Here is a 15948-nt window from a genome sequence, read left to right as displayed (position 1 = left end):
GGAACGGCAGCCATTTCCAGACAGGAGTTGGCGCTCTCTCCACCTTCTGTTCCTCGGGCAGCAGCAGAGTTTCTCTTAATGTGTGACAGTGGCTGGGTGTGGGGTTGCTGGTGGAATTCTGGGGGATGGAAGGAATGGGGGAAGTCACGCTGAGTGCATAATTCAGCATTCGTGTTTGGCATAAAGCCATAGAACGTTAGTGGATGTTTTCTTGGAATATGGAATAATGAAGTTGAGTGATTGCAGAAAGCGAGGGAATAGTTCAAGAGTCAGCTCAGATTTCTGAAGTAATGATGCCAGTTTTGACTGTGGTAATGATGCTTTTCATGTTTAAATGTTTGTGTAAGAATTCTGGATATACTGATTCTTTACTCTTTATGTCGTTAATAGCATCTGGTCTGTGACTTATCTCAACGTTGCTCACAGTGCTCTTTGTTGTTAAAAAAAAAATTCTGTAATTTTATTGTAGTCTGTTTAAGCAATCTTTCATATTGTTTGATCGTCTTTTATTTCATGAGTGTAAAAGTGAGAAGACACAGGAGAGGCAAATTTTAAAGATCGGAATGTGGTTTCCATCAGCATCCTTGGGTTTAATTTAGATTTTTAAAATTTGGTTTTGTGAAATTATTCTAGACATTACCTTGTCTGTAAGATATTTAGTAAAGCCGAATATTCACTTTATGTTTTCTCATTAACTCTCTATATCTTATTCAGAAACTAAACTAGAATTCTTCATGGTTTTCGCCTTAGTCTTCTCTCTGCCTTTGCTCAGAAGTACCTGCTTTGTGACCGATTTGCTGAGAATTTGGTAATTCTTGCCTGTGGTTGCAGAGATGGCCTAAAATTTTCATCATCTTGCTGAGTAGAGTCAAAATCAAATCTGTCAGCAGCACAGGGCTAGAATTTCAGATGGGTTGGAAAGAGGTGTCATTGTGCTTACAAATAACTGTTTCTTCAGTGATTTGACTTTGTGCTAAAAGCAGTGGTTCTCCACAGGGAGTGATTTAGCCTTCTAGGAGACAGTTGGCAGTGTTCTGTGGTTGTCACAACTGGGAAGGTGCTACTAGAATCTAGTGGATGGAGGTGGTGGGAATGCTGCTGAGCATTCTAACAATGCACAAGAGAGCCTCCAACAACAAAGGATAATCTATCCCCAGATGTCCACAGTGCTGAGACTGAGAGCTGCTGTGCAGTCTTGGTATCTTTTACAGTGATGAGCAGTGGTCCTCTTCCCCTGTGAGAGCCCGTGGAGACTGGCCGTTTCTTTGCTTCAGGCCCTAGGTTGTCTCTCATAAGGGAGTGAGAGTGATATTGGTCCCCTTGATCTCAGATGGCACTTTGAAAGATGTTTAATTTGGAATCCTCTAGTTCCTTTTAGCTTCAATGCTGTGAAGATTTATTTCTTCCCAAGGAGCAACTAGGATGAGAATTTTTCCCCCCTTAAACTGGCTTCCATGATTATTTTAAAAGTGAATCACATATTGGTGTGTGTTTTTAACTTTTTAACGTTTATTGGCAAATATATTGGCTTTTCTTGACATTTATTGAGTCAGGGGAAGCTCAGTCTATAGAGAACTTCAATATGTGCTTGTAAATGATGATGTATTGACAATATGGGACATAAACATACTGAATAGGAACTAATGTACTTCAGTGGATTTTTTTATTCATGTGTATTTTTCTCTAGTAGTTTTTTTTCTTTTTAATAAAAACAGGCTCATTTAAAAAAATTCAGCATACATTTATTGAGCATCTGTTGGGCAGCTGGCATTTTTATTAGGCTTGAAGGATACATTGGAGAATGAGATGAACAGAATTAATCCCTGCCTTCAAGGAGCAACAGTCTAAAAGGAGAAACAGGTTAAGTGTTGAATGGTTACTAACTTCAGATCTGGGTAAGAATCTTGTAAACAATAAAAAAAGGGAATAAGCCCCAGGGGTAGGCAGGAAGGGTCTGTTTTAGCCAGTGTGGTGGTTGTGGCGATGGTGGCTCTCTGACAATGTAGCATTTATGCTTCAAAGAATCAACTTTTGGTTTTGCTTTTGCTCTTAAAATATGTTTTCCTCTGTTCTTTGTAAATTTCTTCCTGCTACGTTCCTTTAGTCATTATGAATACAGGGCTAGTCTTGTTTCATCTGTTTCTGCCTATCTTGGGTTATTTGGAAGTATTAGTTCCTCAGTGATCAAAGAAATAGAGGAAAATAATAGAATAGGAAAGACTAGAGATCTCTTCAAGAAAATCAGAGATACCAAAGAAACATTTCTTGCAAAGATGGGCACAATAAAGGACAGAAATGGTATGGACCTAACAGAAGCAGAAGATACTAAGACGAGGTGGCAAGAATACACAGAAGAACTGTACAAAAAAGATCTTCACGATCCAGATAATCACAATGGTGTGATCACTCACCTAGAGCCAGACATCCTGCAATTCGAAGTCAAGTTGGTCTTAGGAAGCATTACTACGAACAAAGCTAGTGGAGGTGATGAAATTCCAACTGAGCTATTTCAAGTCCTAAAAGATGATGCTGTGAAAGTGAAAGTGCTGCACTCAATAGGCCAGCAAATTTGGAAAACTCAGCAGTGGCCACAGGACTAGATCAGTTTTCATTCCAGTCCCTAAGAAAGGCAATGCCAAAGAATGCTCAAACTGCCGCACAATTGCACTCATCTCACATGCTAGCAAAGTAATGCTCAAAATTCTCCAAGCCAGGCTTCAACAGTATGTGAACTGAACTTTCAGATGTTCAAGCTGGATTTAGAAAAGGCAGAGGAACCAGAGATCAAGTTGCCATATCCGTTGTATCATTGAAAAAGCAAGAGAGTGTTCCAGAAAAACGTCTACTTCTGCTTTATTGACTATGCCAAAGCCTTTGACTGTGTGCATCTCAACAAACTGTGGAAAAATATTCAAGAGATGGGAATACCAGACCACCTGACCTGCCTCCTGAGAAATCTGGATGCAGGTCAGGGAGCAACAGTTAGAACTGGACATGGAACAACAGACTGGTTCCAAATTGGGAAAGGAGCATGTCAAGGCTGTATATTGTCTCTCTGCTTATTTAACTTATATGCAGAGTATATCATGAGAAATGCTGGGCTGGAAGAAGCACAAGCTGGAATCAAGATTGCCGGGAGAAATATCAATGACCTCAGATATGCAGATGACACCACCCTTATGGCAGAAGAACTAAAGAGCCTCTTTATGAAAGTGAAAGAGGACAGTGAAAAAGTTGACTTAAAGCTCAACATTCAGAAAACTAAGATCCATCTGGTCCCATCACTTCATGGTAAATAGATGGGGAAACAGTGGAAACAGTGACAGACTTTATTTTGGGGGCTCCAAAATCACTGCAGGTGGTGACTGCAGCCATGAAATTAAAAGACACTTGCTCCTGGAAGAAAAGTTATGACCAACCTAAATAGCATATTAAAAAGCAGATACATTACCTTGCCAGCAAAGGTCTGTGTAGTCAAAGCTATGGTTTCCCCAGTAGTCATGTATGGATGTGAGAGTTGGACTATAAGGAAAGCTGAGTGCCAAAGAATTGATGCTTTTGAACTGTGGTGTTGCAGCAGACTCTTGAGAGTCCCTTGGACTGCAAGGAGATCCAACCAGTCCATCCTAAAGGAAATCAGTTCTGAATATTCATTGGAAGGACTGATGTTGAAGCTGAAACTCCAATACTTTGGCCACCTGATTCGAAGAGCTGACTCATTTGAAAAGACCCTGATGGTGGGAAAGATTGAAGGCATGAGGAGAGGGGGACGACAGAGGATGAGATGGTTGGATGGCATCACCAACTCAATGGACATGAGTTTGAGTAAACTCCGGGAGTTAGTGATGGACAGGGAGGCCTGGCGTGCTGCAGTCCTTGGGGTTACAAAGAGTCAGAGCAACTGAAGTTCCTTAGCACTGTAAGAGTTTATCTATAGAAGATTTTATCTATAAAGTAAATAAATAAAAGTAAATAAAAGTAAATAATTAAAAATTTATTTACTTATAAAATAAATCTATTAAAGATTTTATCTATAAAAACTTCAGAGTATATTTAATCTGTTCTCTAACATATGAAGTCTACCTCTTTTGGGTTTTTTTTTTTCCTTGCAGTTTATTGATGGAAGAAAAGGACTCACTTGTTCTGTACTTTTGCACATTTCTAGACTTTGCTGATTGCATCCATATGGTCTTGTTTATCAAGTTTAACATAGTCCTTTGTTCCCTGTATTTTTGAAAACTAGGAATGCGATATCTAGGTGTTTTCAGATTCAGGTTCAGTGTTTGGACACACATACATCATAGGTTGTGTTGTATACATATCCTTCCACATCATGTCAGGAGGTATGTGGTAAGACTTGGAATCCACTGATCTTTGATTATACAGATAAGATTGAGCAAAAGAAGAAATGGAATAGCTGGAGAAAAGGCCCTGGAAGTGTTTGTGCCTTACCCCTTATGAGTGAAATGTAGGGTTTTTTGTTTTTTTTTCCCCCAAAGCTACTCATTTGTCTATCATATTTGTTATGGTGGGGTTTATAGCTCATTCCTGAGAGGCTTATGTAAATGTTTGTTGGTGTTTGTATAACTTTAGTGATTACTGCTCACAGCTGGCTTGCATGAGGGAGAAAGTTCAGAGGTTTTTGTCACCAGATCTGATTCCATGAGCCTGAGCTTGGGTGGTAATAGTCACTGACGTTTAAACCACTGAAGACACTAATTTTCTTTTGTCAAAGCACATGCCTCTACTTTGTTGACTCTAATCTTTTTTCCTCAGTGACTTTTAGTGGATTATATTTTAGAATTTTGGGGTGAGCTATTCTTTGAAAGTGAAATTAATGATTTTGGGTAGGTTGTAAATTCACAGGGTTCAATATTTAGAAGGTACAAAAGAGCACAGTGAAAAGTTACATTTTGACTCAGGGAAAATCAATTTTATTAATTTTGAAATAACAGTTTTGTTATTAGAATTAGTTCAAGATGTAGTGTATATCAGGGGTCTCCAACCTCCAGGATCTAATGCCTGATAATCTGAGTTAGAGCTGATAAATAATAGAAATTAAGTGCACAATAAATGTAACGTGCTTGGATCGTCCAGAAACTATCTCCCCTCCACCTTGGTCCATGGGGAAATTGTCTTGCACGAAGCTGGTCTCTGGTGCCAAAAAGGTTGGGGACCACTGGTATGTGTTATAATCTGTATAGAAACCAGAAGCTTCATAGCAAGTGTTGCGAAGCAGTCACGAAACAGTTGTAAAACACTGACTTCCATGACCACAGACTTTAAATACTAGCACATCCGGGCACATCTGTAGACTAAAGCCACTTTAACAAGCAAACAGTAGTTGTTGAACACAGAAGCTGAGGATTCATTCAAAGAAGGGTAGGTGGTGAGAAACTGACTCAGACCTGTGTCCTGTGTATAAAGAAAAGGGGAAACCTGTGTCTGAACTCTTTATTCATGAAAATTGTATCCACTGTGTTTGATCATTTGAAAATTGCTACTGTGCTTGGCTACACTCAACCCCTGCCAGACAGAAATTCACAGCCAGGCCTCACAGGTTGGAATGTTAGGTAGTAAATTTGTGACATTCAAAGGCTATCCGGTTTGTTCTTCCCCCTCCCAGAGACAGCTCACTCTGCAAGGCAGAAACCAGAAGAAATAAATACAATAGTTGGCAACAAGTTTGCACTACCCAGCATCTGAAGTTCAGACCCTTTGCCTGCCCACTCTGCTGTCTCTATCCTGCCTAGGCTCTAACCTTGCCTCCAGCTGTTCCTCTAAGTGGTTACTCAACAAATTTGCTTGTGAAATAGAAACAAAAACAAAAGGCCTTAAGGCCAGGAGACCATCAAAGGTCATTATCTAACCAGGTCAGAGGGCCCAGCAGAGCACTAACTTGAAGCGTGCCAACCCAGCCCTGAGTGGAAATTGGTGTGTAGGTCAAGCTACAGTGTTGATGGAATGCCACTCCTGCTGTGGTTTTGCTTAATTCACTTTAGCCAGTGTTGAACTGCGTGTACTTTCCTAACCATTCCACCTTGTCAGAGTCTCTATTCCTCTTGCTTATGCTCCTCTGTCTGTCTAGAATGTTCTTTTCTTCCTTTACTGGCTGGTGCTTATCCATTCTGTTAGATTAAACCTAGGTCTCACGTTTCCCGAGGAAGTGCCCCCATTAACCACTGATAGGCAAGGCTGGATTAGGTGTCCTTTCCTCAGGTGTTACTGCTGAAAAGCGCTCCACTGTATAGGTATGTACATGTTTCCTCATGAGGACCGCTCCATTGTGCCTTGGCACAGGGCCTGGTACATAGCAGATACTCAAATTTATGTTAGGTTAAATTAAAAGCAAGGGGACAGGAGAGGCAACAGTGTCTGGTTTGTGGCAGTGTCAAGTGGAAAGATTAAGAATATGGGGTGTGTGTTTTGCAAGAAATACTCATTTTCTAACAACAAAATGCACTTTGCATATGTCAGTTCTACTTCTCCTTTCCTTTCTTATTTCTGATGTTTGATTAGGATGTATAATTGAAGTTTAAGGTCTCCACACAAATACATGCTGCTACCCAGCTTGACTGACCAAGCCCAGAGCTCTGTGTACTCCCAGACTGTTGAATGTGGTTGTAGGAGTATGAAGATCCATGGAGTTCAGCAGACTAGTAAAGAGTAATATTTTCCGTGAGAGAACTATTTACATCTTCATTTTACAAATGTGAACTATGGCTCAGAGAAGCTGACCTCATGAGCGCAGAGCTAATAAGTGACAGAGCCAAGATTTACCACCAGCGTTGCCTGACTACAAAGTTCATCCTTTAACTGTCTGCTCCTGTTTTCCTACTTATTTCCTGCATACCCGTAGGCAAGTCTTTTTTCTTTTTCTTTTTTTTTTTTTATTAGTTGGAGGCTAATTACTTCACAACATTTCGGTGGGTTTTGTCATACATTGATATGAATCAGCCATAGAGTTACACGTATTCCCCATCCCGATCCCCCCTCCCACCTCCCTCTCCACCCGATTCCTCTGGGTCTTCCCAGTGCACCAGGCCCGAGCACTTGTCTCATGCATCCAACCTGGGCTGGTGATCTGTTTCACCATAGATAATATATATGCTGTTCTTTCGAAACATCCCACCCTCACCTTCTTCCACAGAGTTCAAAAGTCTGTTCTGTACATCTGTGTCTCTTTTCTGTTTTGCATATAGGGTTATCATTACCATCTTTCTAAATTCCATATATATGTGTTAGTATGCTGTAATGTTCTTTATCTTTCTGGCTTACTTCACTCTGTATAGTGGGCTCCAGTTTCATCCATCTCACTAGAACGGATTCAAATTAATTCTTTTTAATGGCTGAGTAATATTCCATGGTGTATATGTACCACAGCTTCCTTATCCATTCATCTGCTGATGGGCATCTAGGTTGCTTCCATGTCCTGGCTATTATAAACAGTGCTGCGATGAACACTGGGGTGCACGTGTCTCTTTCAGATCTGGTTTCCTCAGTGTGTATGCCCAGAAGTGGTATTGCTGGGTCTTATGGCAGTTCTATTTCCAGGTTTTTAAGAAATCTCCACATTGTTTTCCATAGTGGCTGTACTAGTTGCATTCCCACCAACAGTGTAAGAGGGTTCCCTTTTCTCCACACCCTCTCCAGCATTTATTGTTTGTAGACTTTTGGATAGCAGCAAAACTAAACAAATGGGACCTAATGAAACTTAAAAGCTTTTGCACTACAAAGGAAACTATAAGTAAGATTTTTTTTTTTTTTTTGGCAAGTCTTTTTAACTTTTTAGTGCTTCAGTGTATCATATTTAGAATGGGGGGGGGGGCAGGACTAGAATGAGGGGAGCAAAATTCACCTTGTAGAATTATTGTAGGAAAGAAAGAAGAAACCAAACCCATTCTTTGTACCTGGACTAATGATAGTCATAGTAAAAGTAGCAGCAGTTTTATATGGTGTTATGGCATGCCAGGCATTGTCCTAGCACTTTATTTAGGTCACCTCATATAATCATCGCCACAATCCTCTGAGGTTGACGAATAACACTACAGTTACTATCCCCTTTTTATAACTGAGGAACAGAAAGGTTGTTATAAGGGTCAAAGCTGGTGTTTACAGCCCAGGAGTCCGGCTTCAGTGTCCATACTGAGCCCATTTGCTCTGTTACCTCTTAGGAAACATTAGTTTCCAACTCCATGCTGTTCTGGAGTTGGCATCAACATAAAAGAGACCATAAGGAACCCAGAATGGTATCAGAGTGGCCAGGGGCTACATCAAGCCGGGTAAGGTGAGCAGTAGCAGTATCTGGGACAGTCATGATTCTCTTACTCAAATCACTGACTGCTGGGATGGCCCTTTGGTATTCTTTGGTGGTTAAGTTCATAGGATGATGACCCATGCTGTCTTTTTTCAGTTTGAGGGCATCCACTTACTGGTTTACTCATTGAGGTATATGACACCCCTGGCCTCTCTTTACCAAAGTCTGCAGGGTTAAATGTTTCTTCTTGAGTCCATACTGATATATATATTTTTAATGTTGAATATATAAATGAGGGAGAAGGGACAAATCTCCCTTACAGAAGAATTCCAGGTAATAATTGTGGAAGGAAGGACGGAAATAGAAAACCAGTGTTAGAACACCACTGTAATGACTGCTCTAGGTAGAATCCACTGATGAATGTTAAAATTAGTGGATGAAACTTTTGAGGATATTTGTGTTCTCAAAGTATCCCCCCACCCCAAACATGTGTCTGTGTGTGTTTATGGTTTTTGTTTTAACTCTGTTCTTTTTTTTTTTTTTCTTTTTGTATGTGGTTTTAACATATGTCCAGAAATTCTTTGATGCCCTTCCGTCCAGGAAATGGAGTGTAATTCTCTTCCCCCTGGATGTAGGCCGGTCTTAGTGATTGGCCTCTTCTGAATAAAGTATGGGAGGGGGAAAATACTAACTTTACAGTGGAGAAGTCCAGTAAACACACTTCAAGGTTAATAGTCACCAGGAATAACTCATGTTGATATCATTACCCTGATCAGACGTGATGAGAAGAGTACTTCATCTGTGTGATATTCTTTTCTAAAAGTCATAACCCCCAAACTAATCAGAAAAATTGAAATCTGGGGACAGTCTACAAAGCCACCTGACCAGTATTCTTCAAAAATGTTTCAAGGTCAGGAGCTCCCTGGTAGTCCAGTTGTTAGGACTCTGCGCTTTCACTGCTGGGGCCTGGGTTCGATCCCTGGTTGGGAAATTAAGATCCCACAAGCCACATGATGTGGGCAGAAAAGAGAAAATCAAGTTCGTGAAAGGCCAGAATAGGCTGCCACAGTTAGGGGAGACTGAAAAGACATTGAAAGCTAAATGCAATGTGGTATCTATCCTAGATGGGATCCTGTTGTAACAGAAAAAGGACATTAGTGGAAAACTGGTAAATCCAAAATAACAAACAGAAACAATCCCACCAAAAGGCCAGACTTCCTGAGTCCTTGCTGCCTGAGAGCCAAGTGGCATGGACTGGAGCACCCAAGTTTCAGCACTTCTGCTCTTGTTTTGAACCCTTCTTACCTTTGGGAGAGACCTTTTGATTGTGTAGAGGTTGTATCTGGGAGGCTCTGGCAGGTGTAGGGACAGGTCTGAGTGACTGCAGGACCTGCTCATCCCACAAACAGAATGCAGCTCAGCCGATGAGGAGAGGGGTGTGCACAGAGACCCTCCCACCCCAACCCCAGTTCTTGCTAGTGGTCGGTACCACAGATGACATTCCCTCTGCCAGGAATTTCTTCCCACTTGGCCCCCATCCTGAAGGCAATAATATACCATTAGAAGTTCTGTTCATCTTTTAAGTTCTCACTTACATTTTACCTTCCATATAATTCCTTGTGTGATTATCCTATGAAATAGTACCTTTCATATTCCTGTGACCCTAACACAATTATTCTTGGCTTAGCTAATTACTTCTGGCTCAAATATGGTACCTTCAACTTTGAGTTGCCCTGCCCCTCCTGTGGTAATGGTATTTAGCACACCTTGCCTTTTAATATCTAGAAGACAAACTCCTGGAAGGGAAGGAACCTTATAAATACTCCTTGAAGCATCTAGGACAGTACCTGCCATGTTGTGAGCTCTCATTAAATGGGTGGCAAATTGAATGAAGACTTTAAGGCACTGAAGGGAGGAATGGTCTCCCTGTTGGCCAGATGAGACTTGCTTAGAGTCATACAAGTGAGTATGAGCTGTGTTTGAAACTCGATGTCCCTTTCTGGTGGTCTGAGGCCCTGGCACTTCCTCACTCTGAACATAGTGCTAAATTACACCAGAAGTGATGGCTCACATTTGTTGTGAGCCTACTCTGGGCCAGGCTTGGTTTTAAGCATGTCCTTTATTTAGTCCTCACAACAGCTCTGAAGTGTGGAAATTACTATCCTCGTTTTATAGATAAGTCCATTGAGGTTCAGAGAGATGTAACTCGCTTTCTTAGCTCACCTGCTAATAAGTTGCTGAATTGAGATCTGACCCTGGCGTGTCTGGCATCAGCCCACTTTTCCTCCAGTGAAAGTGATCCCTGGCACCTCTTTCCATTTGTCTCTTTAGACCCATCCCTGGAAGACATGTGTGGTACTGAGTGTGCCCAGCTGGGAGAAGATGGGCAGCAGCCACCGCGGTGCACTTCAACTACCTCATCTCAGTCTGAGCCTGCAGAGCAGCTTAGGCGCCACCAAGGCAAGAGCCTTGCCTCCGAGGACCCCAAAAAGAAGAGAGCTCAGAAACCCTCCCACATGAGAAGAAACATACGGTGAGCTATGCTCTGGGAGAGAGGAGAAGGGAAGGAGTAGAAATACTACCTTCATTTGAAGGCTGTTGGTAGTTTACCAAGTTCTGTTTGCCGGTTCTGTTTATCAAGGAGAAAAATGTAGGCTGTGTGCCCCAATTAATAGTGAAGCTGCAGCTCAGGACCACTGGGTCTGGACTGTCTGAGGATGCAGCGGGGATGCAGGTGGCACTCGAGCACCGCTGGATGTCCCACCCCGGGGGGCAGGGGCGCATCCACAGGTGCTCTGGTTGGAGGCTGTTACTTCCTGCATTTTTTTTTCTTATGCTTCCAAATACGAGGAGATAAAAGAGTTTGATTTCTTGTCTTCTCAGAACTCAACATCAGTTGGAAGAGGATTGTCTAGTCCAAACCAAGGCTTCTTCTTTAACCTAAGAGATCAGCAGATGTGAACTTCATGTCCAAATCCCCAGCAGTCCTTTTTTCTACCCATGACAGTTTTCCTTTTGAAAGAAGATAAAGGATATTTTTCTCCTCCTACCCTCATTTTTTTCTAAACAGAATGACAACTTGGAAATGTACTCTGAGTTTGGGAAATAAGGATGCAAAATCATCCACAATCCTGTTTTCCCATGTATCAACTCTGTCTTATGTACTGCTTTCCAGCTGTGTGCATCACATATTACTCTATTTCACTCTTGATTTATTAGGTACCGAGATGAGTCAAGGGGGTGATGTGTCAGAACGTTAAATAAAATGAAAAACATACTAGAACAAAAGCACCTGAGCCTTGAAGTCCTATTTATGTGTCTTTTTTTTTTTTTTTTACTTTACCTGCTGCATGGGTGTAGTGGTACTGATGTGGCTTCTTCTCCCAGCAGTGATGATTTCCCTCTTTAGCTTGACATTACCTTACCCAACCACAAGTGAACTGAAGCGCTCGCTCTTATTTTAATGTTTAGAAAGCTGCTCCGGGAGGATCAGTTGGAGCCAGTTACCAAAGCAGCACAACAGGAAGAATTGGAAAGAAGGAAACGCCTGGAGCAGCAGAGAAAGGATTACGCAGCCCCCATTCCCACCGTCCCCCTCGAGTTATTTCCCGGTAAGCCGTGGAGGGGGCAGGAGGGGCCCTGCGCCCAGGGGAGGAGAGACCCTCGGTGCGCACAGTGTCAAGGACAGAACTGGAATCAGATGGTGGCCTCTCAGGAATCCTTTCAGTCCATTCATTTTCTAAGAAGCACACAAGCAGAAGGATCTCGTTTGAAAAGTTAAGATGGACAAAAATGTACTTCCTCAAATTGATATTTAGATTTTCCCCCATAACTCTGGATCTTAACGTACCAAAGGATTAGGACATTTTCTAGTGGTCAGGTGAGTGCTAGAAGTAAGAGCCGGTAGAGAAAATGGAATTTGGGAAGAGGGTTGCGGTTTTTAAGATGTCCTCTACTTGTCTCCTCAGGGGATGATCCCCCTAAGAACAACACAGGAAGAGGAGGGCAAATTATTTTGGAAAATATGTTTCAGCTAAATGTGGTCTTGACATTCTCTTCCATCTCCCCCCCTCCCCCCACCCCAGAGGAAATTGTCTTAAGAGCAAGCGATGGTCCCCAACTGCCTCCTCGGGTCTTGACCCAGGAAGTCATTTGTTTGGACAGCAGCAGTGGCAGCGAGGACGAAAAAAGCAGTCGAGATGGTAAGACTGAGCCAGAGGTGCCCCTCCTTCCTCCCAACCCAGTGTTCACCCTGAGAGATTGGCTTTACCTCCAAATAGAAAAGAGTTCCGTCCTTCCTCATTCCGTTTAGGGTCTGACCGTGACAAATTTCCCTGAGTCTCCTTGGGAAATATAAGTTTTTCCCTTGTTTTAACTTGAAGCTGAAAGAGAGAAAAATTAAAAATCAAAATTTTTATGAATGGTAACAAGTTCTAACATTGTCTCCATGCTCCCTTACCTTAAGTTGAAGTGAATTATATCTGCTCCCTGAGTCCTTGTTTTCATTTTACTTTGTTGGCTGTCTCAGAGGTGATTGAACTGAGCTCTGGAGAGGAGGATACTCTGCACATTGTGGACAGCAGTGAGTCTGTCAGTGAGGAGGATGAGGAAGAGGAGAAGGGTGGCACCCATGTGAATGATGTCTTAAATCAGCGTGATGCTCTGGGCCGGGTCCTTGTCAACCTGAACCACCCTCCGGAGGAGGAGAATGTCTTCCTGGCCCCTCAGTTGGCACGGGCGGTGAAACCTCATCAGGTGCAGTAAATCTGGATTCTCCTGTCTGTCTCCTTTCAGCTTCCTTCTGTGGACATCACCTGCTGGCGGTTGTTAGCATCACAGCCTGTGAAGTACTTGTTTGGTACCATGAGCAGCTACTGATTGATTCTTCCTCCTAGATGTTGATGCTTTAGGATTTCTGATGGGTGGGAAGGGACAAGCCTGAGACATGCCCTGTCATGTAAAAGGTGCTAATGTCTTGGGTTAATAATTTTGAGCCACCTCCTGTGAGATGACTGAAGGAAAGGCAGATGACTGCCTTGGTGGAAACTTGTGGCTCCAGGAGAGGTGTGAGACTCAGAAGTCTGAGAGACTTCCTGATAGGAGAGCTCAGAGCAGTTTGTGTTGACCCAGAACCAGAAGCAGGACCAGTGAATAAAAACTCCAGGAAGGCAGAGGTTGACTCAACAGAAGAACTCTAACAGTAAGAGCGGCTCCTCATGGAATGGGCTGCCTTGAAGTAAGCAACCAAGGGCAGCCAGACCAAGACTGAGTGAAAGGCCCAGGCAGGAGTTTGGTAGTCAGGATTCTTGCCTCAGATGGGCTGCTATACTAGGTCAATGCTTTTCTCTGTTTTCTCCAAGAAGAATGTCACCCGTCAATAAACAAGCCAGGATTCTGGGAAACTTCTGTAGCCACTCACACCAGCTGTCTGGTCTAATGTCTGCTTATTTACTTAATTTTGACTAGTTCCAAAGAAAGTAAACTAGACCCTTGGTCTTTGCCAGCCAAAGATATTTGTCTGTGTTTGTTCCCTGTCAGATTGGTGGGATCCGATTCCTCTATGATAACCTGGTTGAGTCCCTGGAGAGATTTAAGACCAGTAGTGGCTTTGGCTGTATCCTGGCCCACAGCATGGGTCTGGGGAAAACTTTGCAAGTGATCTCCTTCGTCGACGTTCTCTTCCGCCACACGCCAGCCAAAACTGTCCTTGCCATTGTGCCGGTGAGTGTTGGGGCGGGCACCACTTGTCACCCTTCTGCAGAGCTCTGGGGTAATGCCTTACTGGCACTAAAAAGCCTGGTAGGCTCAGCTCCGAGCTTCTTCCCTAAAACACCTTTTTTGGATTTAACTTTCTGACAGGTTAATACTCTTCAGAACTGGCTGGCAGAGTTCAACATGTGGCTCCCAGCTCCTGAAGCCCTTCCAGCTGACAATAAGCCTGAAGAAGTCCAGCCTCGGTTCTTTAAAGTTCACATCTTGAATGATGAGCACAAGTAGGTGGCCTGCCCTCCCTCTGCCCTTTTCCTTTTAGACTTTTTCCCAGGGTCTGGAGTCAAGGCAGTCAATCTATCAGGGTATGTACCTTGTCCTCCCAGATTCCTTTTGGTTTCTTGATGTATCCCCCTCTCTCTTCTTGCTACTCATTTTTTCTCTTCCTAGTTTTTCAGTAGTCAGAGTTACGTAGAACAGAAATTTTTGTATTCTGCTCGAAGATGTTTTTATATCCTGAAAAATCTGTGTGCATGGTCACATTTTCCCATGCGTATACAGTTCAACATGATAGCATGAAACTTTCCATCTTCTATCTTTTCATCTTTTACATTCATCTTTTATTAGAAAACTAACCATCAGTCTCCTCTTGTAAGCACTAATCTATATTTGACCCTTAACAGTACAACTTCCAAGCTTTAAAAGATGCAAACCATTTTTTTGTTTGTTTGTTTTGGACCTAAATATAGTGATTTATATTTCCATTCCGTAAATTCAGCCTGCTTTCGGGACATTTAAACCTGTATCCTGATCCTGATCCAAACCAGCTATCCATGCCACCCTTTCCCCTTGTTGATATGGATAACTGAGAAAGTAGACTTTCTCTTCTGCGGAGGTCACCTTTTGTGATGTTTGGTCACACACATGAAAATGAAGAGACTGTGGGTGGCTCCATAGGTCACTGATCACCTGCTGTTTTCTAGATTTCAGGACTGTCAGTCCACATGCGGTTAATGAACTAGAACCAGAGCTCAGTTGTTCAGGAGGAGAGGGATCTGCTGAGTGGCATCTGGTCTCAGCTATTCTTTTTCCTTTATTATGTGTCCTTGGCTCTTCATTCACCAGGGCCTGGGCAGGTGAAATGCAGAATGTTGCCCTTGCTTTTACTACTTTGTATTTATTATGATTATAACTTGCAATTCTCCCTCAAATGTAGTATTATAGTCATGCATGTACACTTTGGCCATCTGATGCAAAGAACCAACCCACTGGAAGAGACCCTGATGCTGGGGAAAATGGAAGGCAGGAGAAGGGAGTGGCAGAGGATGAGATGATTGGATGGCATCACTGACTCAGTGGACGTGAATTTGAGCAAACTTTGGGAGAAAGTGGAGGACAGAGAAACCTGGTGTGCTGTAGTCAATGGAGTCTCAGAGTCAGGCACAACTTGGTGTCTGAACAACAGTGTGCACATCTAAGGGGATTGTCACTTTTACTTGCTACATTGAATTTCTGGTTTTTGCTATTTAATCATCACCAGCGGCCTAGTCTGTCCTCAGTGCAATTAGTATGTCCATGATGGCAGGAAAGTCCTTGGGCAGCTGGCCAGCCCTGTGATGCTGCCGCATGAAATCTGTGGCGATAAGGACTTCTGACTGTACGTCAGCACAGCTTTGACTGTGAGGAGTTCTTCCTGCAGAGCCGGGGAAGCAATAATGTGTTCTTTCTGTTCACTCTTGCAGGACAATGGCAGCTCGTGCTAAAGTGATGGCTGATTGGGTGTCAGAGGGAGGGGTGCTGCTGATGGGGTACGAAATGTACAGGCTCCTCACCCTGAAGAAATCCTTTGCCACAGGTAGACCGAAGAAAGCCAAGAAACGTTCTCACCCGGTCATCATTGATCTGGATGAGGAAGACCGACAGCAGGAGTTTCGAAGAGGTGGGTAGCCTCTCTGGGGATATTCTAGGGGGTGACTTGGGGA

At 42.8% G+C, this 15948-nt stretch overlaps 1 protein-coding gene across 1 annotated transcript in view; it reads left to right on the top strand.

Moving 5' to 3' along the window:
- The window catches only part of RAD54L2 (RAD54 like 2), an 84288-nt gene that overhangs the window by 50059 nt on the left and 18281 nt on the right, over positions 1–15948 (top strand). Inside the window, exons 3-9 of the mRNA XM_065933593.1 lie at positions 10589–10790; positions 11729–11868; positions 12343–12459; positions 12786–13012; positions 13796–13978; positions 14117–14250; positions 15709–15905. Coding sequence (XP_065789665.1) covers positions 10589–10790; positions 11729–11868; positions 12343–12459; positions 12786–13012; positions 13796–13978; positions 14117–14250; positions 15709–15905 — 1200 coding nt within the window. The remainder of the gene's footprint in view (positions 1–10588; positions 10791–11728; positions 11869–12342; positions 12460–12785; positions 13013–13795; positions 13979–14116; positions 14251–15708; positions 15906–15948) is intronic.

Source organism: Muntiacus reevesi, chromosome 4, assembly GCF_963930625.1.
Source record: "Muntiacus reevesi chromosome 4, mMunRee1.1, whole genome shotgun sequence".
Lineage (NCBI taxonomy): Eukaryota > Metazoa > Chordata > Mammalia > Artiodactyla > Cervidae > Muntiacus > Muntiacus reevesi.
Note: the sequence above shows the minus strand (reverse complement) of the source record. Positions and strands in the feature narration are given on the sequence as shown.